Below are 26,586 nucleotides of genomic sequence, written 5' to 3' on the forward strand. Positions count from 1 at the left end.
CAATTTTGTGTAAAAATAGCATATTCTTCTTACTTTCCCTTACAAACAAAAGTTTATTTTTGTTGCGTACAGATGGAGATTCAATGTTTTGAGATTCAATATAGATGCAGCCTTCTAGAAGCATTTTATAAGGTGGGGGGTAACAGCCTGAGAGTTACTAAAACCGTATTTGGTAAATTTAGCGTCTAAGCAATACTGAACTGATGTAAAATAAATAAGGAAGATACATCCACAGCCTTAATTTGAGACTTTGAGAGGCTGCTAAATATTTGGCATAAAAGTATTTGAGATTTTTTCTGTCTTAAGACTATTGTATCTGGAAATGAGGGTGTGAATACATATAGTTTGCAAAATTTTTAAGACTTTTTTTTTTAATTGGAGCTATGCCCTCTTTAACATCTACTGTCGATTATTTCCTATTGACAGTCACTAAAACAAAGAGTGTATATTAATGCAGACAAGAGTTTCATTCATAGATGGTGAGCTACAACAGGATTCTTTGCAAGTGCAAAGATCACTCACATGAATAAAGATTTGGTGGATCAGTGACTCCACTGATAAAATGAATAAAATCCTTCTCCAAACACAATCCAAATATGTTTTCTTGCTCCTTATCCAAGCAAGTCTACTTTTGTGTTGTTCTAGTATAATTAACTGAAAACACATAATTATTAATGAGAGCTCTGATAGGGCAGGAGAGGAAACATGCTTCTCAGTGATCAACTTGCAGCCACAACACAAAAACCATTTCTGTTTGTGCAGGAAAAGCAACCCCCTCCTGCTACATTATTCCATTGATCGACAAACATTTACATCTCCTTTGTTAACTAGTTTTCTGTAGAAATTTCATAATCACTAAGGAAGACTCTTACAACCGCACCTCAAGAAACTTCGGCAAAGCAAACTTGGATCAGTCTGAAAAACAGGCTCTATTTTTGCCTTTAAGTCGTGTTATATGTCAAAGCTGTTGCGCTTTTCTTGGACGTTCATGATTCATTGTAAATAATTCAAATTGGATTTACAAAAGAGAAGAGGCTGCACAATGAACGTAAGAACTGCATGTTACTATATCCCTGACAGTCAAAACTAATAAAAGTATTTCATGAAGCCCAAACATAAAATGTTTTCTCCTCCTCTTTCACATTATTTTGTGATCTACGTTCAGTATCAGGTTGATGAAAACAAACACTTTGGAGGATTTCTGTCCAACATAATAATAAAGTCTAATTACCCAGTTCTTGTGGCTATGACAAGAGAATCCCCTCACCTGAATAAACTCCGTTATCCATACAATGTGCACTGAAACTAAACAAAGACAACAATAATAGCTCAGAGATAAACAAGAAACACCTCTGAAGTATCACTGCAGCAACATGAACGTAAGATGCCTTCCCCTCCCATGTGAGTAACTAGGCTGCAACACACTATTACGGGAAGCTGAGACCAAGAACACACTATTTACTTATTTATGTATTTATTTATTTTAAGGACTAAGCACTTTAACGAGTAACAAGTGTTCTGAGTTACAAGAGTTAATAATGTGTTTTGAAAAGTCACATTCAGCTTTAAGTTTCAGGGTTTAAATGCAATCTTTAAGATACCTTATAAATGTGATGCTGGTGCTGCACAATATGAGCAACTGCAGACACAATACAAACATGGCTTTATGCACTCAATTTTTGATTAAAAAAAGTGATCGGCAGGTGAAGATTTGCCTTAAGAAGAGTTAATGAGCAGCAGAGTTTTTGTTTTTATTATGTACACTTATGAAAGACAGCACTAAAATATGGAATCAACCAATGAAATATTAATAATTCACTTATGTTCTGTAAGTCAGAAAAAAGTGGAATTATATCTGAACCTACTACCACTGCTGAAAACTGGCTTTTTCCAGCTATCTATCTGGTTTAGATCATGTTAGATCCTCTAGTTGAACATTTCTAGTACAGAAGCGCTCTCTATCAACAAACCAGACTAATTTCAAAAACATACTCTAATCACTTTCCCCACCTGAAAGCCTGGCTTAAATTAATGTAGAATCAACAGCAGCACTTATCCTAAAGGGGTGTTTGAAGGCCTGAGTATGGAAAGCTCTCAGGACACCATATTATCACTGCAAGCCAGATCAGCAAGAATTCACAGGGATTTGTCCTGCAAAACATCTCCAGCCCCAATCCTGACCAACAGCGAGATGAATTCTCTGCTGCAAAGTCCCATCCGTCCAGCACTGTCACTGCAGCAGAGCCCGGCCAGTATTATAGGTGCTGTACTTCCAAAAAGGATTATTAAGGAGAACACAATCAGTGTCCAGCAAAATAAGGACTGCAAACAACATCTGTTTACTTAAACCAAAGATAGTCCTACATTCTCCAAAGATACTACTTTTTCATTGATCCCACTTAAATTGTTGGACATTTTCTGAAAGGCTGGGACTTCTATTGCAGTTTCTATTACAGTTTCTATTATGGTTCCTGCAGGGAAATAGAGAAACTATCCACAACTCCTCAGTGGAAATGTAAAAGTATCCCACTTTGTTGGATACGCTGACCCTGGCAGCCACCGGTGGCCTCAACACCTGCTTAACTACCTTTCCATTACTCAGAAGAGTAATTCCCAGCTGATGCATCAAAATTCAGCCACGGCAGATCTCCACTTTGGTCTCCCCATCTCCTAGCTAACATGATCTTTCCAAGAGAGACAGGTAAGTATAGCAAGATGAGGTATAGATAAGCCTATAGGTGGCACTCTTGCCCTGACACAACACTGAAGGACCATGAAGCGCTGGTCCTCCCTTCCCTTAGAGGAAAGAGGCCCATGTCAGTTAAGAAACCCATTAAAAGCATTAATTCCACAAAGCACTTTTAATGAACATTTTCGATTTTATTGTCAACACACTTAAAAACAGAAACCTATGTTCAAAACAACTGTTTTTGAGAATACTGAAATACAAAATATTTCACACAAGTTTGTTATTGTAACACAAACAGAAGTAGACATAGAATATGCCAATGTGTACTATATGTGCTCCAAGTCATCACAAGTTTAAGAACTGTACCACTACAGAATTGTCACACAGGCTTGGAAAGTGAGCATTTGACTGTTTTAAAGTATCACCTCTGCATTTCTAGCATTACACATTCACTTGGGAACTTCCTAGCAGTGGACAGAGAACATGATAATTTTGTCTTCAAGGTTTGTTTTGAAAGCACCATGACAACAGACTGTTAAAACTACTTCCTTACAGAGGGAAGTCTAAACAGAGACAATTATTGCAGTTATGGCTTTTTAGGGGTAATGTTTATTATCTATGACAGGTTTGTGAATATACAATAACAAGCAAAATCAGTATTTCCTGGTAGTTCCTCCTGGGAGACAAAACCAGCATTGCCCGTTCTAAATTTGTTCTTCTTATACTAAAGAAAGCAAACTCTTATATTCTATACAAAATGTATGTGCTTGGCCAGGCACTGACCAGCTTTCCCTTCTTCTAGATTCTGTAAAACTAAACTAACTCAAACACGCAAAACTTCTTTATTGGTTAGCAGCAAAGAAGTTCTGACAACTTTACACAATAAATAGATTTCTGCTTAAATTTCTTTCCAAAAGAGTGACATGACTAAATGAGTTTTATCGGACAGTGACACATGTATCACGTTCCATCACCAAGACCCTAAGCTTAGTCAGAAGGGGAGACAGGAATGGAGCAAAGGGAAAGGAATGTCTGTTCTAAAACGACTGAAAAATTTATGCTGCACTTTGCTTTTCTCTTAAAGGTCCCAAAGAAAAGTTTTCTAAAGCTACCTCAAGGTAGCTACCTCAAGGTAGCTTTAGAGGTTTTCTAAAGGGTTTCTAGAGGTTTTCTAAAGCTACCTCTCACACAAGCAATTCAGTTCAAAATTCAATTTTGAACAGCATCTTTTCCTGAAAAAACTGAGACATCCCTGCAGTCCGACATTTAATGACATTCCTGGCTTGTAACCACACATATTCGTCACTCTCCTCATCGTTTGCTTGATCGCTTTTCATGCTTATCCTTTGTGTGCTGGTTCCTGTTTCGGTGCCTCGGAGGAGAGTAGCTGACTCTCCTTCTGGACTGAAAGCTGGGTGTATATGGGTGAATTCTGCGTTTCTTTGGTTTTTCTTCTTTCCTGCTTTTGTTTGGCTCAGGCTCCTTACTGTCTTCCTTTTGCTCACGTTCTTGGTCTTGTTCTTTTTGAGACGGTAACGTGTTTTTGATGGTATTAATAAGAAATCTTTTATTTGTACCAGCAAGAGGACATTTCAACCTGTGAAGACATTTAAAAGTGATCAAAAGACAACATAAGAACATCCTGAAACAAGTCTGAGATTTTAACTTCAATGATTTTAAGACAGGTTTGTGCTTTTGGCTTTCCTTGCATGCCACCTAGTGTAAACTCTCAGTACAGAAAGATATGGTCAAGGTTGTCTCCATTCTCCTTTTATCTTACTCTTTATAGGATGAAAATTATTCTACTTCAACATAGTGAAAATCCACATGATTTTTCACAAGGTAGTGTGTGCAGCAGGAAGCAGAGGATGACAATATATTTTAGGGTTGACAGTGCTTAACTTAGGTATTCAGGAATCAAATATTTAGTAACATATTCTAAGTCAAATCAGAATGGTTTACAAGATCATAAACGACTAAAGTCAGCATTATTTAATGAACTGAGATATTCAGAAAGTAAAAGATACACTTGCATGAAGAACCCAAGCAGCTGTAGCGATAAAACATATACACGAGGCATACAAATTCTAACTTATATCTGGCAACCACTAAACAAAATGTTTTATTTCTTTTTCTTAAACAGAAAGGATACTTATCCAACTCTTTTTCATTGTTTCTGACTTTCTCCTCTTGCAGCTTAACACCTTTATACATAATTTATCAGCCAGTTTTAGTAAACAAGTACTGTACATTTCATTTATCTTGTTGGTATCCGCTGTACTCTACTTATTCCCAATTTATCATCTCTTAAAGAACAGAATGAGAAAAAAACAAGTTTGAATATATTCCTGGAGTAAGCAGAAGTCATTCTGAAGACTTTGTTTATAGTGGGAGCTGCTGTGGTGTTTGTCTCCACAACATTTTTAAGTCTGCATGCTAATGGAGAAGTTACAGGATTACTCTAAAAAAGTAGAGCTGTTGGAGATCACAGTGCCACTTACTGAATCAACTATGGACTCCACAACTCCTAACACCACAACATTCAGATCATCTATTCTACTTGAATATTCTGGGTAAGTGTAGAAACTATACCCTGATCATTTAAAAACCTTTGACACCCCTGAATAATCAGAGGTATCAGAACAACAAGAAAACTGTAACAAAGATCCCGTCTGATTATTTAGCATACTTCATGACTTTTAACTGGACATGGCATTTACCGTGGTGTTTTGCTTCAGGTCTGCCTACTAAGCATTACTGATAATTGTTCGTGTCCTAAATCCCCAAAGAACTTATGAGAGTCATTTTAGAAGTATACATTAAACAGCCACACTCTTATTTCCGCTAGGTATTTCTTGACACATTTCTACAGCATAACTAGTTTTAGAGTTTTCTAAACTTTCTGCATATAAATCTACACCGTTTTGCTCAAATCTTGGTTTTAAAAAAATCATTAAAAAAAGTCTAGATCTATATCTAGTATAGCTGTTTTGTAAATTAGGGAAGCAGTATTTATCCATTAACTGTATTACTAAGTAAAAATACAAGGCTAACATGTCAGCAGAATAGGGGTTCTACTTCAAGCTACGTCAGCTATGAACATGGTGCTGAAGATGCCATGGCACAGGTTACGCTCAAGACATAACACAAAACAGCCAACATTTCAGTCCTCTGTATGTCTTACGCCAGCATTAAACTGTTGTACCTCAACACTTCCTACCAAGGAGGGCAGCTTTCTCTAGGCTGCATCCAGGCAAAAACTATTTCACATTTGTCTCCTTCCTCTTGTCTTTTCTTAAAAAGCTAATGCATTGATTAAGCACTAATATATATAGCACTAGAATAAGACAATCTGCCCTAAATAAATTCACCTTGCTGAAGTATTTATTTCTTTTTGGCACTGAGTGCTGCCTGAGCTATACTACGAATGAAAACTGATGAGAAATGCAGGGCTTCAGAGTCAGCTAAGAGATGCCATTAGTTCACCATCATACAGTGATAAAAGCGAGCCACCGGGCTTTCACAGAGCAGCAGGAAGTGACGGCACTGAAGAGAAACAGCAGTCCTTAGTTTTATTGACCTCAGACTTCAACAAAGCAAATTCTGCCTTTAAGTCTTAAAGGAAAGGAGATGTATGGCACATGCTACATTACACATGCACACACACAAGCCCATACAGTTTACACATATTCGTGGTATATATGGGACTGTGAAGATTAAAAGTGAACTCTATTAATCCACTGATATCTTTGAGATAATTTCTAATGGTGAGAAAATTGTAGAATACTTCTACAGTTTACCTCCCCAAAGACAAGCCTTAGGCTTGCTGTAGGTCTGATCCTGCACCACCCAATTCAGTGACAGCTTTGCCCTCTATGTAAGTTCTGAAGGGCTGGGAGGCAAGTTCAGCCTATGCAAGGTGGAACACAATACTGCTGACTAGCGAATAGTGCCACAGAACAGCTTTTAAAAGCTTTTCTTTTTTAAAAAAAATAATAAAAGACATGTTAAAAGGACATTACAGTTCCAAACTGAAGCATGCCTGAAGCAGGGCTGCAGGCGTGCCCAAAGCAAGCACGCAACCTGCAGTTCTAGAGCAGTCTTGTCTACAAAACGGCCTGAAGTTCTATAGCAATGTATTCACTCAGTGTAAGGGTTCACTTTTCTTTTGCGTGCTCCAATAAGCTAAACCAAGCTATTTTTACCCACAGAACCTCATCCCCCTCCACAGACAAGACCTACACACCCCAAAATCTCTCCACTATGCAATGACAAAGTGTCAACATCACATTTTGAGCAAGAAAAAAAGATTAAATCCATTCTTGCGAACATAGGTCAAAACTTAACCCTACTTTTGACATTTTAAGCCAACTTCCATGCAATAGCACAGAATTTCCAGCCAACACCTGTCATCAAGTGTAGCAGTGCATTCAGCACAGAAGTGTATCATACAACTTCTTATCAGTAAAACACACTGACGCTACTTAAGACTCAAGAGCACAGTGCCATGCGCCAGTCTTTTCTCTGCTGAGTAATTGGACATATCAAACAGGCTTGGCACAGTCAGCCTCGGCATACGGAGCAAATCAGATCTTTCCAGGAAACAGAGTTCATTACGCATGAGCTTACAAGTACACTTCTACCACTTCCAAACTGCCATGGAAAATACAGTACTTAACAGAAGAGTGACGGAAGGCAAAAAAAAAAAACAAAACCAAAAAACCAGCTAGAGGTTGTTTTGCCAAACCAGCTAATCTAGCCTGTTATCCTTTCACAGGGGATCTCACAAAAGAGGATGCCTGGGATGACACTGCAAGCTTTTATGTACGGTCTTGGCAGCTAGATACAGCTGGCAGGACTTTGGATGGGAACCTGTGCTCTGATCACAAGATTTTAACTTATTTACTTTGCAACCTCTGTCTGTGCCCTGTTTCTCCTCCGTTTCACATTCAAATGAAAAAGATGTAGTGGAATCACATTGCAGTGTTTCTGCACAGTCATGCAACACCCATTCAAAGACAAGATGCAACACAGCATTTCACAGTTCCGGTGCCCTCAAACGCTTCAACCTCATCTTCATTATTTTGTATTCTGCAGTACTTCTAACAGATCCGGTATTGAACAGAAAGCTATCTATAGGGATGAAAGCAAGTTTAGGATTGCTTTACAAGCTATAGGGTTAAAAATAATTTAATGCTTCCAACATTTATCTTCTTTTTGCTCTTGCAAATTTCATCTGCTCTTGCAATGCAGAGCTGAACAAACCATCCCAAAATATCCTGTTTTCCATATCTTATTTTAGGTATTTTAGTAAGTAGAGACAACTATGTTCAGCTCAGCCTTAGCTCACTCGCTACCAGCATCTTTGAAGACCAGACCTATACACTGGAGAAAAAAAAATAAGAGCCTCTAGAACTTGTCCACACAGTAGCTTTTGTGGCATTTTAACTGCCTTTCTCAATTAAAGCAGAACAACCCCTTAAAATGGGACCTAACTCCACTGCTGTAAGAAGCTTATGAATGATGTACATAGGACCAACAAAACCACTTAAGGAAAGCTGAACTTTTAGCTTGATTTTACCTAGACACACAATGGCAATCCCAGTATCTTACAGCTTTATTCCATCTGATGAATCAAGGATACATTTCTCTAACCATTTCAAGTGCTCTTACACTATTTGTCCACAACTTCCCATCCTGGATCCAGCTGGCCCTTCAAGTGTTAACTTTCAGACAGCTGCTCTGATGTCTTTTCTCATCTCAGAAATTCCAGCATCACAGCAGCATCACTGAGATCTAGCCACAGATTCTGCTCTCTTTTGCTCAGTGTTTCCAGGATTAAGACATCTTCAGAAGAGGATCCTACCTTCCCCTTCTCTCACACATTTTCTTACTTGTGATTAGCTCCACTAATGCTTGAAACAGATACATCATCAGCAGGACCTACATCATGTGGTATCATAAGGATGTAGGAGACCCCCAACAAGAACCACTATGGCCACAGAGTGCATATGAAAGGAGCACTGCAGGAACTAGAAATACTGCGGTGCTGAGAGCAAGAATCTTGAGGTCATCCAAGGAACAAGTCAACGCTGCAGAGCCAGTAATGCAAGATCTACAAATACCAATATCCAGTATTTCTTGGATGAATTTGCCATGGACCTAGATACTATCAGTCTAAGCAGTCCTGAGAGCATGGTGAGCTAGGACTCTTAACCAACTAAGAGCTCATGCAGCCCATTGGCAATACTGACAGTTGGTCCATGTCCAGAGAGTCTCAGATTATGTCCCTTCCCACATAAGCTCTTGCCTGGTATCACCACCAACCTCCCTGTTTGGGACAAGCCTTTCTTCCACTGGCATCTAACCCCTACAAGGTTGCAGCACCTACCCATGTCATCCACAGCAAACTTGTAACACAATGTAATATTGGCAAAACATTCCCAAACTAGAAGAAATGCTAGCAACACCATCCCATATTTCAAGGCTGAGTCTTTATATCAGAGACTGTGGGCTAAAGGATGACTGCTTGGTACATTTTTTTCTGTACCTGTCAGCTCTGCTAGCTTGGATGCTTGCAATTTAGGCTCAAACAGCAGCTGACTACCCATCTTTCATGAGGATACAGCAAAAGTTAGGAAGGAGTGCTCGGGGAACTTCGTCAAGCAGGGCAGTTGAACTATGGAGAACTAATCACTCTGGATAGTAACAGAGCAGTGGCTTGAACCTGAAAGCAGTCCCAAAACAGAGTTCAGAGGCTTGCTGGCTAAGGTTTTGCTGCCATCAACACCCACCAGGAGACACTACTCCTTTGTAATGGTATGCACAATATAGTTTCCCGGGAATGCCACCTCCCCACACACCTCCCTTTAACCAACTCCTGTCAAATGCCACTGACTCCAGAAATCTATTTGCCAGTATCCAACAGCTGCTGGAGAGCAACATAAACTGGAATCAGCAAAGTACGAGCAGTAGCAGCCTCTGCTTCTCCTTACCCAAAGACAGATGGCAGAACAAATCTTTTCTTCATAGGCCGAGTTGCTTCAACTATCCAGTGCCAATGCAGGATTGATGGCCTTACACTAGATGTCTCCAGGGTTTGTGCATCTCTTCTCCAGGACTCCTCTGACAAAGGGCTGAGGAAATCCCAGAAGTCCTCATGAAACACACCTGTAAGCATTTTGAGTTTGGCAAGGAAGGAAGGTTTTGTGTTTTACCCATTAAGACTGTGCTTTTAGACAAGTTCGTGATGACCTTGTCTCTCTGCTTCTACCAATTATGCTTTCCTGGATTTGGTCTACTAATACACATTTTCATGAACTAACTTTTCTGCTCGTTCTATTTGGTATCCACAAAGCTCAGAGCAGCAGTTACCTTCCTCTCAGTAGTTTACAGTAGCAAGGTTACATGTCAGTCCTGGATCTAAGCTCTGAAGCCCTTCAGGATTTACCATAACATCAGTTACATCTGATGGCATTTTGCTGGAGTGTGATACTCAACTGAGCATAGTTAAGTTTCCTTCCAAATACCTTACTGGTTATCTCATCTCCCACGTATATATGCAATACCTAGTTGTTGGGCCAGTTCAGAAGGACCAGAACAGCACAATGGGGCATGAAAAACATTGAAGGGAAGAGAGCAGTGGCAGCTTCCAGCTGCTGTTCCGTCTCTTGCGCTTGCAGAACTAGACACCAAAGACTTATTGCGAGTCTGCTTACGGAGGGGCTTTATACCTTTCTTACGGCCACAAACACCAGCTGTACACTAGCCTATGCCAAACTCTACGGCAGCAGATTTGTGACAAGTGGGATTACTACCAGTCACTCTAAGGATAAATTCAGAGAGGGAAAAATCCCTAAAGAAGTGTCATATAAAAAAAAAAAATCATCTCTGAGTGCAGCATATCCTGACCTGCAGACTGCCCAAATCTGGGCTAGTACCTTGAGGAACTACTGCTACTTTCTTGTACTTCTCTTCCTCCATTTCCTAGGCACTGGCTATCGGCCACTGATGGAAACAGGGCACTGCAGAGATGGATCCTCTGTTTGACCCAGGATAGCTATTCTCATGTTCCTCTGCAGTTGAAAGGATCCTTACTTGAACAGTATCAGTTCAGGATATCACCGTGCCAATCCCTATGTCAACAGTCTTCCTCTGCCTGAAGCCTCCTTGATAATCCTCTCCTCCTACACCTTTAACACAACCTTGGCCTAGCCAGCCACTATTTCACTCTAGTGGAATCTGCAGCTGTTCTGAAGAACAGGTCACCCTTGGCTATCCCCTCCTCTGGCAGGTCTTGGGCATCAGGCTTTAGCAAACTGCATGTTACCCTGAGCTGATCATCATAGCCAGCTGAGCAGGACCACTACTCTTTTACAGACAAGGAATAAGAAGTAGCCAGAGCCCGGAGCAGAAGCCCATACACACTCCTGGCAGGTATTCCAAACTGCACAAGCGGCAGCGAAGTTGCACAGGGACACTTGGTTATCTCCCAAAGGAAATTTTTAGTCTCCCTACCTGGACTTAACTTGCAAATTCACAGTAACTGGATGCATGCAACACTTCACGGTGCTCATCATCTACACTGGTTTACCTGGCCTGTTGGCAAGGCTGAGAGGGTAAAAGCATGCTGTATCAGTATAGCTATAACCACTCTAGGGGATTAAACCAATTTAACTATTTTAACATAAAGGGTATAAACTGCATCCCTAGCAGAAATACTGGGTAAAACATACAAAAAAACCCAAACTTGTTTAGAAAATATAAAGGATTAACTTTTTTCAGCAAGACACTATCTTAATCTCTTCAAGGCTACTAAAATATAGACAAGAAATCAGGTGAGAACTTCATTAACAGTGCAGGCTTATCTTTTACTACTGTTGGTGGAGGAAGCCAAATCTTATCAACAAATGAGTTTAATGCAGTCAACTGGTGCACTACCTGTGTGAACATCCCTAGATCCAATAGCTTCTTACCAAAGTCATATACATTATTTTAAGATAAATGACTCTTCTCAGCATGTTATTACTTCTTTAATTACAATTACATGCATTACATTCCATGATAATCTAGCTGTAAAAACTGAAATACTGCATTGAAGAATTAATACCGTATTTCACTTAAGATTTAAATACTGTGATTCTTTTCCCACTTGCTATACAAATTAGCTCCTGGGTTTTAGGGCTTTTTTTTTTCATATTAAAAAAATACCTCCTTCCAAAATTGGATTATACTTTGAATTCATTTTTGGCTGCAATTTACACATGGACTCTCTACTAGAGGATCATTTATTATTTTTATTGTTTTAAGGGTTTAGGTTTCTTTGTCAGGCTATGAATTCTTTTAACGTAAACAGAATTTAACCCAGTAACATGTGGCCAGTATGTAAGTACATGCACACTGAAGCTACCCAGTATTTTAAAGACTCACAAGGTTCCAATCCAAACTTTGCAATTCCATCTATTATAAGGAAATACTATTACAGAAGCTACTTCCAGTTTTCCAATTGCTTTGACTTCAACACATTCAGTCAAGCAATTTCATGCAGGCAGAATTTACTTCTTTCTTATCTGGACTCAAATTTTTGGCCAGACAAATTAACACCTCTATGAAGACAAATTATTTAAACATGAAGCAAATTAAAAGGTAGAGACTTCTGTCACGCATTAAATGTAAAATTTATTTTGGCATTGGTCATAGCATTCATTTCCTCTTGGCACAACTTACCAACCCATAGCTCCCATTGTTTCAGCTCTGGTTCTCCCACGTTTTGCCTCTTTAAGTAACTCTTCCACAGCCTTCCTAAATACGAGGAAAAAAAAAAAAGTTACCACTTGGGGAACACAAGAACTTGCCACTTCATGCACTTATGTAAATAAAGTGGAGAGCTTCTTCACTGTCATGAATGAAGCAATGAAGAGGCTACTAAAATCACCTTGACTTTCTATTAAGATAATTCGGATTCCTATGCATCAAGATTAAAAGAAACATTTTGACATATTAAAAGCAATTAAAGTTGTTGCAAATACAACAATTGCAATACTAACTGAAGAGTAGAAATAAAGTGTGCAAAACTGGTGTACTACAGTGAAAAGCAGTGTCCCTATCACTTCACTTTGGGAATGCTCTTCCCTCCTGGCACTTCACTTAGGTTCTTCCTAAAGTCTTTCAACCACAGCAGACCTATTTTGAGCACAGTTAAACAATACCAGTAAAATAGCAAGCAGTCAGATGACAGTATGAACACTGCAACTATCAGTTGTCAAACTGCACTAGCTTTGTGTAGCAGTGGAAGAGCTCATATTTGTGACTACAAGCTACCACCATCCAAAATGACCAACCTTTACATTATCAGCACCTTCTAGAAATAACTGGCTGGCCAGCCTAACACTAAAGCAATTAAATAACTATGCTCACATAAAAAGTCATCGGAGAGTGTAAATTATGCAAATTATATTAACTCCTGCAATGTCAGTCTTTTGAGACTGACATTGAGACTCTTTATTTGAGATTGAAATTAATTCAATCAGGGGAAACATCACAGTGTTAATATGGCGACACCAATTCTATTAACTTAGGTAGGAATTATAAGCCATTAAGTATTTGAGACTTTTTTTTTTGCTCTGGTTATATCAAAGATCAGACTGACTTAGCCTCCATCTTAGTAGCGTTATAAGCTGATATCTTCTTTTCTTATCAAACGTTTTTTCCTAGTATTGGTCTTTCAACATCACTCTTATTCACTGCACCTTTACAAAGCCCTTTCGACTTGCACAGACAAATGAAAAAATGCTCAGATCCTCTTTGAAATAATGCGTTTCCACTCACTGAACTTATATCCTCTACACAAGTAAGCCAAAAGCTTAAAAGCTATGCAAACAAGGTTTTTACATTTGCTTTTAGAGGTCTCTTGGGACTCAGCATTCCTTGCTCTCTTCATTTTTACAGCTTGGTTATAATGCAAACAGTCCTGTGGCTGCTAGCTTTAACTCCAAGAGCAGCAGCATGAGCAGAGGGAACACCACACGCAACATTCACATGAGAACTCCTCAAACACTGGGGGATTGATAGCAGGGAAAATTAGGGACAGGGAACATTTAAGAACACTGTCATCATTCTGGCATCTTTTATAGCAAGCACCGCTTAAAAGTTACTGTGGCAATCCTTTTTGAGCAATCAGGCTTAGCTGCAGAATTACAGTAACATGAAGGTATAAGCACTGATGTTTTTATCTTCAAGAGTATGGTCCAAGACCTATTTAAATTTCTGAGGGATTAGACTTTTTCCTCTATATTCCAAGGTTACAGGCAAAGCTCCGTTGCATAAATCCTAACAACTTGCATCACAAATGCATGTGTCCAAAGAATGGGAGAATGTTAAAGGCTCCAAAGTCAGGCAAAACCAGAGCTATTTTCTATTCCTCACTGAGGGAAAGAGCTTCATCATTTTTTCCGAATGATCAAATAGATAGACTGAAAAATGAATAATTGGTAATAAAGAGGTATGTCTGATGCAGTTACAGGCAATGAAAACACCATGTCGTTACAGAGACCACCCAATGTTTGTAATTATAGACCACTCTGTTAGGAGAAGACATATCATGCTGGATCTGACAGCTGTGAGGCTAGGTGGCCACAGCTCCACGCCCAAGTCCAACCAGTACCAAGGCTGAAAATCTACTCCCAGCAGGCAGACGCACATACCACACATATACACCACTGGCCACACTGATCCCGGACGGGCACACAGAGTGCTCACACCAACAGCTTCATCCTGCTCTTCTCCCTGGCCGGTTGTAGGAGCCCCCGAGGCTTCAGCCCAACTCCATTGCTGGTACAGAACGTCACACAGAGCTGGCTGGGACTCCCTGGTCCCCCAGTACCCAACCCCACTGCAGTCTTGCCCATAGACACACACAGGCATACACGTGTCTCGCCCATGGAGACCCCGTGATCCTACAGTCTCTCCAGCAGCTGGCCAGGACTCCCCGGTGTCCTTCCATGGTCTTGCTCTTAAGAGATACATGTTCAGCTCGCACCTTATTCACCCACTCACCAGCTGATCCAGCTTGATCTTCACTAGCAGCCACACGCTCCCTCACACACCCACACTTGCTCCAGTACTACAGCACAGATAAATAGGTCCCCAATCCCACTCCAGTGGCTGACACTTGGTTTTACTCACTCCACGAAGCGTCCCCAGTTGCTGACACCCAGCCCTCCAGCCCAGGGTCCCAGCCCAACTGATGGCATCCAGACCTGCACTTGTTCCAGCTGCTGGCACCATTGACACATGGTCCCTCTGACCCATAGTTTGACTCTAGTTGCTAGCACTGAGATGTACACCCTCTCGCCTCAAATAGAGTCCCTCACCCAAGAAAGAGTTAGAAAGGAATTTAACAGGAAGACAGGACAGACTGCGCTGATCAGGTGCAGGGCATGGCCAGACAAGTGTACCAACCAGCAGCCTGTTCACACACAACCAGATCTTTTTATCCCCTTCTTCCTCTATTTTCCCACACTTGCTTCTCCCCTAATCACCTGAATCCATTCCTTTCCCCGCCTTTGTTTCCTCCCCTACACATCCCACAATAACCCTTATGCAATCTCAAAATGCTTTTTTCCTGCATCGCATTAATGAGTCCCACACCCCTAGGCAGCAACACCCTTAAGTCCCAAAGGCAGTCCAGCATTCACTCATCTTGATGGGTGTCACGCCTGCAGGCTGAGGCTGTCTCCTGGGACCAGCCCTGGGAGGGGCCCAGAGATGATGTTCATTCCTCTGAGTTCTTACCATGGGTTCCCACCTGCCACTGTACCCCTGTGCTCCTCTGGACTCGTAGAGATGGACCTCTGATGGGCTGGTGGCTCCTGGGATGGGCCTGGAAGATGCCAACGCTGAGCACTGTTTGGGCTCTCCCATCCACCATGGTCTCTCTTTAGTCCTCTGTGGGTGTGCCCGGGAGCTTTCAGCACATAACCTAACAAACTCTGCCATCTCTACCCACACCATCATCTCGTTAAAGATCCCGATGAGAACTCTAATGAAAATATATCTACTGGAATTTCTTCACAGCACGCAATCGGCTCCGGAAGTGCACAGACCTGGAACAGGAGGGCAGCGTTCATATTCAACATCTCCCAGAATCAGAGAAGGGACATCTTTAGCAAACACATCTTTGTGAAAGACCTTCACAGCATTAGTAAGCGCTTGCAGTCTACACCACTACTATTCAAGCTCAAAGGCCAGGCTGCTCGGCCACTGCGATCCCCAAAATCATGCTTAAACCTACCTCCTGAGGCACTCTAGGTCCTGACAGCAAGCTGCAAGCCCAGGAAAAAACATAGCAGGTTTTTTAATCAATTTTCTCGAAGTAGTTTTATGCTGACTATACAACTTATTTTTAACCATGCATGGGACTAGAAATAGAAGTGGTATTCTGATTACATCTGAATAATTAATATCAAGACCTTCAGTCAAGTAAAGGACTGAAGATACTGCCTTCTACAATAAAGGAATGGTAATGAAGGCCAGTGTTATTTATAATTATCTCCTGTAAGCTGGTTTGTCCTATCTTAATAGGACAAATTAATAGGACTTAATAGGACTGCTCACACTTAATAAGAAAACTGATGAAAAGGAACATCAAGAATAAAGCCTAAGCCACCACATTAAGAGCAAGAATGAAAAAAAGGCACAAATATGCCACAAACTTCCTACGTTTGTTCAAAGGCAAAGACACTCCACATCGGACATGTGAATACTCTCATTCTTTGTCGATCAGGTTTCTTACTTATTTGCCATTCCCATAGGTGCCGTTTGCAGCACATTTCTGTGCTGATATTCTCACCAGCTTGAGTAGTGAACATACCACTCCATTTCAAACACCAATTTTAGCTTGCAGACCACTTTTTTTGCCATGAGTACGGGAAAGAATGGCATACTGAATCCTAACACTTCGATTTTAACTGTTAAAAACAACAGTAAGAATTATCAATTAATTTCTCCAAGGCACAAAGCTTACTTGTTAAAAAGTGTAATTGGGATGCCTGTGCAGCAAAAATATTAGACTACTGATTCTCAACTCAACTACAGGCCTCTTGTTACAGAATTATAGCATTCCTTGTGATTCAGAGCAGCATCTCCTTAGGAAACACTTAATTCCAAGTAAACGATGCTCCAAACAAGCTTGGTAGGCACTTCTAATAAGGTATGGAATCCAAGGTTGTGAAATATTTATAGCTGTTGAAAGACAGAACAGATTATGGAAGGATTTGGACACGCAATATAACAAAGCCACTACTTTTATATTCTCAGAGAAACAACATATTTTCTGTGCTTCAAACACCCAGAACAACCATGAAGACAATTTAGGAAGGGGAGGGAGAAAAAAAGATTTTTTTGCACAGGGGTGAAAAAGGTGACCTCTGTAATATCCCAAAGGATATTTAGTTGAAATTAAGTAGGAAAAGCAAGTACATGTGCTTGCAGGGGAAACAAACTAAACAGATCCTAGTAGCTGATTGGTAACCTTTTTTTCTTCTACTCACTCTTGGGTCATATCTTCACAATACCATTAATTATATATTAACAGAATTTAGCCTAGAATTTTCTTAGAATCACACTGTATCTCAAGCCTCTGGGTTTTCACTGACGCACCAGCAAGTTCACAGGAAAAAATGTCAGGTCATACTTCTAACAAAGGTTACTGGGTGTGATGGAGCAGAGAAAATAATGCAGTAGAATGTAGCAAATATTACTATTTTACACAGCTGTGGTATTTACAGCTTTTTGAGTTTTAAAATCCAGAGTATGCAACAGTCACATGGTAACCTGCGAGTTAGTACTCAGCTTTGGTAATGACCATCACTTCCTATTAAAGTGAGGAAAACATCAAACACAAAGTCAAGCGAGAGTCAGACACAGTAAAACTGAAAAATAATAGCAGGAAAATGTGTCAGTAAAGACAAAGTAGAACAAGCAAGATGAAGAGACCTCTCCTTAGACAATAACAAAAAAAAAAAAATAGGACAACTGACTTGTCTTAACAGATCACTGTTTGGAATGCTGGGACACAAAATGCATTTCAGACCTGAAAAAACATGCACAAAAATAGTTACACTTCTTTTTCCCGCAGGTAAATTAAATAAAAACCACACAACAAAAACCTTAAGCTGTTATTTAAGACTCATGCATTGCAAGACAAGCCTGAATGCAGAGACAGACTACTGAATATATTCCAAATAAACCCATTTTTAAACACTAAAAATCTTCCTAAAATAGTTAACACTGTGGCTACAGAACAGAAATGCCATTATTTGTATGCAAAAGCCATATTATAAAGAGCCTAAAAATTATAAAACCTAACTACCATTGCTGTGCTACTGACAGGAAAGTATGATCAACAGGTCGGTGATTATGAAATGAATGAGTAATGTCTGTAAACCAAAGGATAAAGGAAGGTCTATATTAGACTCTTGAAGACTGTACGGAGAAGAATGTTTAGAATAAGAAATACCCAAATATGACATCTAAATGCATATAGCATGAACTGAATTCAGGGTGCTACTAGCAAAGTGAGCTGTTATGAAAGCTGAGGGTATGAAAAAGTAACTAGTGATAGGTGGATCCAGGACAGAAAGTGATAATCATCAAGTACACTATATTGTACTTATAATGTGTTCAGAGACGATTAAACACATATGGAGGTGAACGGTAGCATGGACTGAAGACACCAGACAGCTAAACCCTACCGTGTACAACTTGGTAAGTAACACTGAGCTTCATCCTCATTCTCTACCACGCTGCCATGGAAAAGGAATGGCAAATCCCGACTCAGCTTGAAGCTATGAGGCTGGATAAAACTTCAAGTCTGGTTCCTGGGAAGGAGAGCATCAGAAGGAGACTGTGGAGCAGTCAGCTATAACCGGTGAGTGAGCGGCTATGCCCTGAACTGCCTAGAGGACCCCAAGTCCCCAGCACGGCAATAGCAGCCAGAAGACAGACAGCATGGAAGAACAGGTTTCAACTTTATATGAACCATTTCAATGGTTTCAACTTTCTATGAATGAAAAAGGTTTAAGTTTGGAATGGCACTAGTAAAAATAACATTCATGCACATATAGAAAGGAGCTTTAATTACTAAACTGATGATCCGAGAGCAAAAGTAGCTTACCAAGCATTAAAGGCCTCTCAGAAAGCATTATGCTCTCTAGCCCTCCCACCACCCCAGTGCTATTGCTTTTGTCCCATTTAAAATACTTGCCAGATATAAAGGAGAAGCAAGTTATTTTCTATAAGCACTCTTGGACATGTTTTCTTAAAAGTTAATGGACCGAACCATGGGGAGAACAGATCAGAAAGCCTCTGGTCATCACTTCACCGTAACAGTTTTAAACAGCCATAAGAAATGTGCAGTTACTCACAAACAAGCTTGCAAAAAAAAAAAAAAAGATTCCAGTAACTACAAATAGGATTATTACCCCAAAAATCTGTGACATAAACACCTAACGTCTATTTCTAAAGCAAAACTAACAGAGGCCTGCCGTGACTGAACATCCAAATATAGAAATCGCCATTTTAATCCTCAATGTTTGCTTGGGAACACTGTAACTCAGTATGCACAGTGAGAAGAATCCTCTCATCCCAACAAAATGCAAGGTAGAAAGCGATTTTATTTTTTGACAAAATAACTGCCAAGCATTTTGTATTATTCCATACAAGGAACAGGGCAATTTTAACAATTGGTCAACTGGCACATCTCCAACGCTGAAAATCAAAATTCATAAGAACAGAAGTTTAACATTTTTTAAATTTTATTTTACCAAGTACACCTAATCACCAATTTGTAACTGATGAGAGATGAGCCGCCTAACACTGCTCAGTCTTGTTTCTAAACGGTATCAGCATGCATCACAAGAATGACTGATTTTCTTCTAAATAACGGATTTTGGTCCCGTTACGTAGGAAGGTTTATTTTCTGTTGCAACTGCCTCAGCAAGGGCTGCAAAGTTTTGTCCCGAGGGCACGGCGCAAGCCAGCTCCAGGCTGCGCACCCCTGGGAGCGCCCGGCGGGGCTACGGCGGAGAGCGGGCCGCGGGGGTGCCGGGCAGAGGCAGGCCGGCCTCAGGCCCCTCCTCTCCACCGCCGCCTCACGCCCGACAGCCGAGGCCCTCCGCCGGGAGGGGGCCGTCCCACGGCCGCAGCCAGCTCCGCAGCACACCGACGCGCAGCGCTGCAACCCAGCCGCCCGCGCAGGGCCCCGCAGCCTGCTCCCCGCTCCGCAGACCCCGGGGGCCCGTCCCCTGGCGCCCCAGACCAGCACTGCCCGGGCCTTGCGGGGCGGGAGGCGACGCCGGGCCCTGTTCGGCGGAGAGGCCCCGCCGAGGCCGTGAGCTCCCGGGGCCGCTCAGCCGAGCCCCGCCGCCGCCGCCCGCCCCTCACCTCTCCAGCTCCGGGTCCTCCTCCATGGCGGCGCGGCGAGGGCGGGCGGCGGCGCCCGCTCTCCCCCCCTGCAGCCCAGCTCCTCAGGCGAAGGCCGGCGCCATGGCCCGCTCGCGGCCCGGCGCGGGGCGGGGCGGAGCGGAGCGGCGGGGGCAGGCGCAGAGGACGGCGAGGACCCCGGTAGGGGAGGAGCCGGGGCGGGGCGAGCCCGGCCGCCGCCGCACCCCGCCGGGCACCTGCAGCCGCACCCGGCCTCCCCCCGCACCCGCCCCGAGGGGAGAGTGGGGGCGACAGCCGGCCCAGTGGGCTCCTGGCAGCCCTGCTGCGTGCTGGCGGGAGCCGCCATAAACCTCTACCCTGGCAGCGGGAGTGCTGCGGGCCCCGCGCCGGGGGAAGGAGGCGTGGGGCGGTCACCGCTCTCTCACCCGAGGCTGAGCGGGGGCGGGCGGGAGCGGGCTCGGCGGCAGCACCAGGGAGGCGGCAGCCCCAGTCCCGCCTCCCGTCAGCGGCGGGGCCCCCGAGGCTTTGCCCCCCAGCAAGGCCGCGGGGCTCGGGCGGGCGGGGACAGGTCTCTGGGCAGGGCAGGGCCGGGCGCCGCGCGGGGCAGCTCCCCCGCCGGCCCCTCCTCCGCCCCGGCCCCGCGCGGCGGGCTGCGATCAGGCGAGTGGTGGGGACGCCCCGGCCCGGGGCTCCGCCGCGGCCCGCCCCGGCCCCGCTCCCATAGGCTGCGGCGCGCCCCGCGCCCGGCCCCGCGCCCCGGGCTGCCGCCGGAGTGGCGGAGCGCGGCTGTCACTTGGGCCGCGCCGCTGCCCGGGACGGGGGGTGGAGGCGGGAGCGCCGGCCCGGCCCGGCGGAGACGCGCCCCGCCAAGTGCTGCCCGGAGTGTGCCTCCCGCCAGGCGGAGCGGGCGGGCGCAGCCGGCTCGGCTGAGGGGCGCGGCGGCGGCTGAGGAGAGCGCGGCGCGGAGCTGGCGGCGGTGGTGAGTAACTTCCCTGCCCCGCCGCGGCGCCGGGCGGCTCAGCCTCTCCTCAGCCGGCGGCGGCGGGAAGGCCGCCGGGCATGGGCGGCGGTCGCAGCCCCCCTCCTCCTCTCGGCGGTGGCGGCGGGGCCGGGCCTGCTGCGGGCGCCGGGTTGGGCCGCCCTGCAGGGGCAACAAGTACGGGAGAGGGGCTGGGGCCCGCGAGCCGCCGTGCGGGGCTGAGGTGGGCGCGCCTGTGAGCGGGGTCCCCCGCCCCGGAGCCGCGGCGGGAGCGGCGCGGCCCTGCCCTTGCCCGGGAGGAGCGGGGTTTCTTCCCGGTCTCCCCTTGAGACCGGGTGCCGCTGCGAGTCTCTGTCCGCTGGAGGCGAACGGGGCTGCGCCTGGCCCCGCAGCGCGTCTCTGCGAAGCTGAGCTGTGAGCTCAGGTGCTGGAGACCTGCTCCGAAGGCGCCTGTTTTTTGGGGTCCCTAAATACACCTCTGCTGCTCTCCTGTAGCTTTATTAAAGAAGCTGCTGCCTGAAAAGGAGTCAAATTACTGCGTGCGGGGGAGGCAGAAGAACAGCTGCAAGCAAACCCCTGCTGCAGGAGCTGGTTTCAGGTTATGTGTTTTACAGCTGCGCCAGAGGAAATCAGAGCTGTATGTAAAATGTCTCTGAAGCCTATGTAGTTGGCAGCTATTTCAAAATGTTAACTCTAGTCCTCGGTGCTCTGACTCAGGCTCTCTGTTTTTCCCCCATTTGTTAGCTCTTATCACCGAAAATGTGGTTTCAATACTTAAAACCTCGTGCCTTTTAAACTTTAAGAAGGCATACTTTAAAATTATTATTGCTCTTGACAGAATATTAGTGCTCGGTCAACTAAGCGAGAAGACAATTGCTGGAGCTGTGGTAGTGACAAATCTGACAGTCCCTTGTGACTTTTCTTACCATGTTCCTAATGCATGGCACTGATTGTTTACTTCTGTAGAAATCCACTGTTAAGTACTTCTGAGCTTCATTTAATTCCTTTTTTAATTAAATGATATTGTGGGTTTGTTTTTGTCTCTGTGTGGAAAGTAAAAAATGTATGTTAGGGATTAGCTTTGAGATACTTTTGATAGTCTCTGGAAATAAATTTCAAATCATAAATGCATTTGAGCTTCTGTTCAAAAGAGAAACTGTTCTGAGCCAGGCTCTCATTAAATAAACACTTTGAATTACTGATTTTTTTTTTTTTATTTTTAATTCTTCTACCCAATTCCTTTTGGCTTCATGATGCTTTATTCTAAGCTGCAATCCAGCAGCAGATCAAGGAGGCTTAGGAAGAAACATCAGATGGTTTCGGTTAGTGTCCCTACCACTTGGAAAATAAACATGTTAGTACCATATGCTGCCCTGACTTTATTAAAACAAATTTACTCAAAATGAAAACAAGGTATGTCAGCATACTTGCTAGAACCATAAGACTTAATAGAGTCCTTTATCATTTACTTTTTTTTTTTTAAATGATCTGCTCACTGAGGAAGGAATCCTCTTTCCTGAATGCAATGCTGTATAAAATTATTAACTCCAAATTCAGCAGGGTGCAAAGAACACCATTGTGCCCAATTAGATTTTTTTTTTAATAAAAAAGTATGTAATGTTATGTTTTTAAGTGCTTGTATTATTACAATTCTAAAATATATGGATATTGCAAAAAAAAAAGCATAATTTTAAAATGAGAGTTTTCAGACTGAATTTCTAACTGTACCGACCCTTAACTCTGCCTAGTGATTTCAGCAAGAGATAGCCTTGGACTCGGATCTGAGATTTGCAAACACAGCGTGATTTCCTAACACAGGACTCGAATCTTCTATTTAAAAAAAAAAAAGATAAAAATTAAGCTACAATTTAGGGATGAAACTTTGCAAGAGGAATGTAAGCTGGTGATTGGGTGGAAAAGTAGTGTTCTCTTGAGACCATTAGGTTAAAAAATAAGCTTACTAAAACCTGTCATGTGTAATTACAAAAATGTTGGCTTTGACATTGCAAGCTTTGGCATTTGTTTGGTCTGCTCTCACTGAAGCACTGATGACCTCGGTGAAACTTTGTTCTTTCGTAAGGCTTTACCCACACTGAACAGCCTGTCAGTCTCGATCCTGGTGTATCATTATGGGCCTATATCACTAAAAACCAGCAGAAGTTTGTTAGCTCCTAGTTAAAACAGTCTACTTGAAAATACTTCAAAATACCCCCTCTTTTTTTATCCCATTTTTCTGTACGCTTAAAAAATGTCTTAATACAGTTGAAAGCAACTGTGAAGAAGTGATACTAACAATATCAAAGTGAAATGTGTAAGGACATGATGTGTACTAGACATTGGATTAATATAAATTAATGTCATAAATTGGCAAGATGCTGCTTATTTAAAGAGCTATTAGATATTAAGAGCTGTAACTAATAAGAAAACAGCACTCATTCAGTGTTAAAATGCTCCCTGGTGTAAAGGCACCAGAGGAAACTGGTTGCCTATTCGATACAGCAGTGGCTTGTCTCTGATATTTGAAAATTCTTTGCCACTTTGGTTTGCAGAAGCAATTTTAATGTCACCCCATTGAATTGTGTGTTGCTTAATTGCTTTATTAGGTCAATGGAGTTTGTTGTTTAGAAATTGTAGTGCCTTTTGAAGATGAAAATTCTTTTAAATATCAGTATTAAATTATGTAATTGTTGGGTCATGATGTCTACAGAGCAATAAAAAAATAATAATGTTACAGTGTGTGCTTTTTGGTTTTTATGGCCCCAATTCTGTAGATGTTTGCACTTACATATGTTGAATTTTAAACACCCAAGTATTTCTTTTGGAATTAGTAGGTCTATTCTTAGGCTTAATGTTAAGCCTGCATGTAAATGTTTTCAGGGTCAGGATTTATGTTTGCAAAGTTCATGGGATAAACCTGTTGTGTTTTCATACTGACTGTTCTGTATTCTGCATGAGATAATGTAGGGAGCTGACTTCTGCTTTGGAACTGGGGGCTGATTTATCTACTGACATGTAAAGAGATGCTCCCACCCCTGCTGCTGTGTTACAGTGCTGTACCTGAGCTGACTTCATCCTTGCAATGCGCTTTGCAATACTACAGGCGTCTCTCTTATTTCTGAAGTATTTTTACTGGTATGAATATGCACAGATGTCAATCCTTTACATTTTTGTAGATCTCTTATTTCAATTGATGTTAGTTTTACAAGTAATTTGGGGGTTGGAAGAGGAGGGGAGTCTCTTGCTGAGTCTCTCACACTGAGCTGTGCACTAGATGGTGAAAAGAAAAGTTTAAGTATGCAGTTTTTTGATGTAAAATCAGGTAACTTGTCAACATGCAAGATTTTAAATTGTTTTGCATTTCTGAGATTTTTCCACCCAAATAGTGGGAACTATTTTTATTTAAAAAATGGAACCTTGGGGTAATGTAGCTCAGTATTTGCAGCCTCATTTTTGTTTTAAGTAAGCAAGTTGTAATGTTGCTCTGGGGTTGTGGTATTTTGTTAAGAATGTCTAGAACTTTCTTGCTGTCATCACAGCAAAACAGACCAAATCAAGTAAGAAGGTAATTATGAGGTTATAAATGTGTCAGCTCAATATTCTATAGAAGTTAATGTTTGTCCAGGCAGAGTTGGTTTACTTTGGGATAGAATGATATAGACGTTGCATTTTGCCTGGCTGTTTTTCCTTCATTCCACAGAGAAGAATGTGTTTTTATATTTCATTGCAGAGATTTGTCACGCTTAAGCACTGTTTGATGGGGTGTACAGAATTTTTATGAAGAACCCTTGTTTGTAGGGCAAAATGCAATTTGATCAAGGAGTATATCCAATATATGAACTGATCCGGTTTTAAAATGCTGTAAATGGTAGTAATAAGTAGTTCTAGATAATGAATAAGAAGGAACTATGACTTATTTATCTTTTTTCTAGCAACAGAGCACAATGGAAAGTGGTGCGCATTAAAGGAGAACCCGTATGTGTCTGAGTGAAGGGAGGAACCCAGTAGTTGCAGAAAGGCAAAGCAGGCTTTTGGACCAGGTTGCCTCGAGTGGTGTAGTGCTGTCAGATATTACTCAGCACAGTGGGGAAGAATAAGCAACAAGCTATCGACTTCTGCATTGGTACGTTCTTTGCAGTGGGAGGGATTTTTGAAGTGAGCTATAGGCTGTGCTCCCCACCCCAACCCCTGAGACAGCACTGCCACTGCGTGTTCCCATGACCTTCTCTGAAGAGGTTGCACAAGCCCAGTGGAAGGTGTCAGGCATCGTGCATTTCCGTGGGCTGGCTGGTTAGAAAACAATTGGGAATAAGCACAGCTTATTATTGTGTTCAAGTCAGTGTTCCTATACGTTAACACTTTTATCAACTTGCAATTGTACTCATCGTGTAGATTTTTTTTCTTCTTTGCATGCAATTTTTGCTTGAATCTGAGCTCTCCTCCACAAACAGCCCTCTCTTAATGCAGTGTCATTTTCAAAATTTTGGCCCTGAAAGGCCAAAGAATACTAGTGATGGAGGATTTTAAGCTCTTACCTTCCTGTGGCTTTCTTTGTTCTTCAGATTGGTGCTAATCCTCGTTTATGAGTTCATACATAGGAAAAAGAAAGCTGGTGCAGCAGCGGGTTTTGGCACAACAGAAGCAAATGGAAATTCAAGCAAAGCTAATGGAGGTAAAATGTTGCTGACTTGTGTACTGAAACCGGTTGGTGGAAAGTGGTTTTTGGTGGTTGCTATATTGTGCTCGGATAGGTGTTGTGTTCTGCCACAGGAATATCATGTTTGCTTTGAAAGGACCGATCCATGGGGTTTTTTCCTGACACAAAGCAACGTTTCAGAATCTAGGCAGGTTGTGATTTTTCTGGATATCAAGTTTTGGTTGGCATTCCTGAGCAAGGTCTTCATTTACAAAAAAAAGCTTGGCTGGTATCAGCGAGCCTTCTTTGTTGATGCATTTTACTTTGTCATAATGTGAATATCCTTTTGTCTGCGTACCTCGTATTAGTCCCCAGATGAAACGAGCTGTATCAGCAACGTACTCTTACGGCAGTAGAATAGAGTCTATACTGGGATTTTCTGCGGATATAGCGATGTCATCCAAATCATTCCCCTAATTGACATCGCTACCTGCTACACCAGCAGAAACAAAACAACAACAAGAAGAAAACCCATGACCCCCACAAGGCTCTTAAGCTAACCACGGTTTGACTTTGACACAGTTGGTTCTTCCACTGCCTTCAGTAACAGTCTGTGCAGAACAGCACATTCAAAGTCCATCTTAGGGCTGGGTAGTCTACCTCTAGAGCAAGTCACATTTCAAGGAGGACACTGGAGATGTTAATATCTGTATGAGCCTCATGGATAGTGCACTGAATATCTGCAATAGATTAAATACTTAAATATGGACCATATTAAGTTGCTCCTACACATTTGGAGGTTAAAAGTTATAGGAAAAAAAAATTAGTAACAGCTATTGCCAC

At 42.5% G+C, this 26,586-nt stretch overlaps 2 protein-coding genes across 13 annotated transcripts in view; one reads left to right on the forward strand and one right to left on the reverse strand.

Annotated features, from left to right (window-relative positions):
* Nucleotides 1-1,486: 1,486 nt before the first annotated feature.
* POLR1D (RNA polymerase I and III subunit D) lies at nucleotides 1,487-20,295 on the reverse strand. Its single transcript, XM_072850438.1, has 3 exons — nucleotides 20,132-20,295; nucleotides 12,416-12,490; nucleotides 1,487-4,286 (listed from the first exon to the last, which is right to left on the reverse strand). The coding sequence occupies exons 1-3, from the start codon at nucleotides 20,155-20,157 to the stop codon at nucleotides 4,001-4,003; spliced, it is 387 nt and encodes a 128-aa protein (XP_072706539.1). The 5' UTR covers nucleotides 20,158-20,295; the 3' UTR covers nucleotides 1,487-4,000.
* LNX2 (ligand of numb-protein X 2) overlaps nucleotides 20,258-26,586 on the forward strand; it is a 62,431-nt gene continuing 56,102 nt past the window's right edge. For 4 of the 12 annotated variants that reach the window (XR_012040452.1, XM_072850428.1, XM_072850426.1 and 1 more), the window contains exons 1-4: nucleotides 20,258-21,110; nucleotides 24,066-24,242; nucleotides 25,040-25,230; nucleotides 25,670-25,779. The gene's annotated coding sequence lies outside the window, so the exon portion shown is untranslated. Of the gene's footprint in view, nucleotides 21,111-22,378; nucleotides 22,433-24,065; nucleotides 24,243-25,039; nucleotides 25,231-25,669; nucleotides 25,780-26,586 lie in introns of those variants that run through there. The other 8 variants (XM_072850431.1, XM_072850429.1, XM_072850430.1 and 5 more) reach the window with 8 other exon arrangements.

This window comes from Ciconia boyciana, chromosome 1 (genome assembly GCF_034638445.1).
Source record: "Ciconia boyciana chromosome 1, ASM3463844v1, whole genome shotgun sequence".
In the NCBI taxonomy this organism is placed as follows: domain Eukaryota; kingdom Metazoa; phylum Chordata; class Aves; order Ciconiiformes; family Ciconiidae; genus Ciconia; species Ciconia boyciana.

Bases quoted from the DNA above. Each gene is read 5' to 3' on its own strand.
- POLR1D (XM_072850438.1), bottom strand. From the start codon at position 20,157: ATGGAGGAGGACCCGGAGCTGGAGAG. The intron at 12,491-20,131 runs GTGAGGGGCGGG...CCTCGTATTTAG, and splicing joins GAGGACCCGGAGCTGGAGAG to GAAGGCTGTGGAAGAGTTAC. The intron at 4,287-12,415 runs GTAAGTTGTGCC...ATGTCTTCACAG, and splicing joins ACAATGGGAGCTATGGGTTG to GTTGAAATGTCCTCTTGCTG.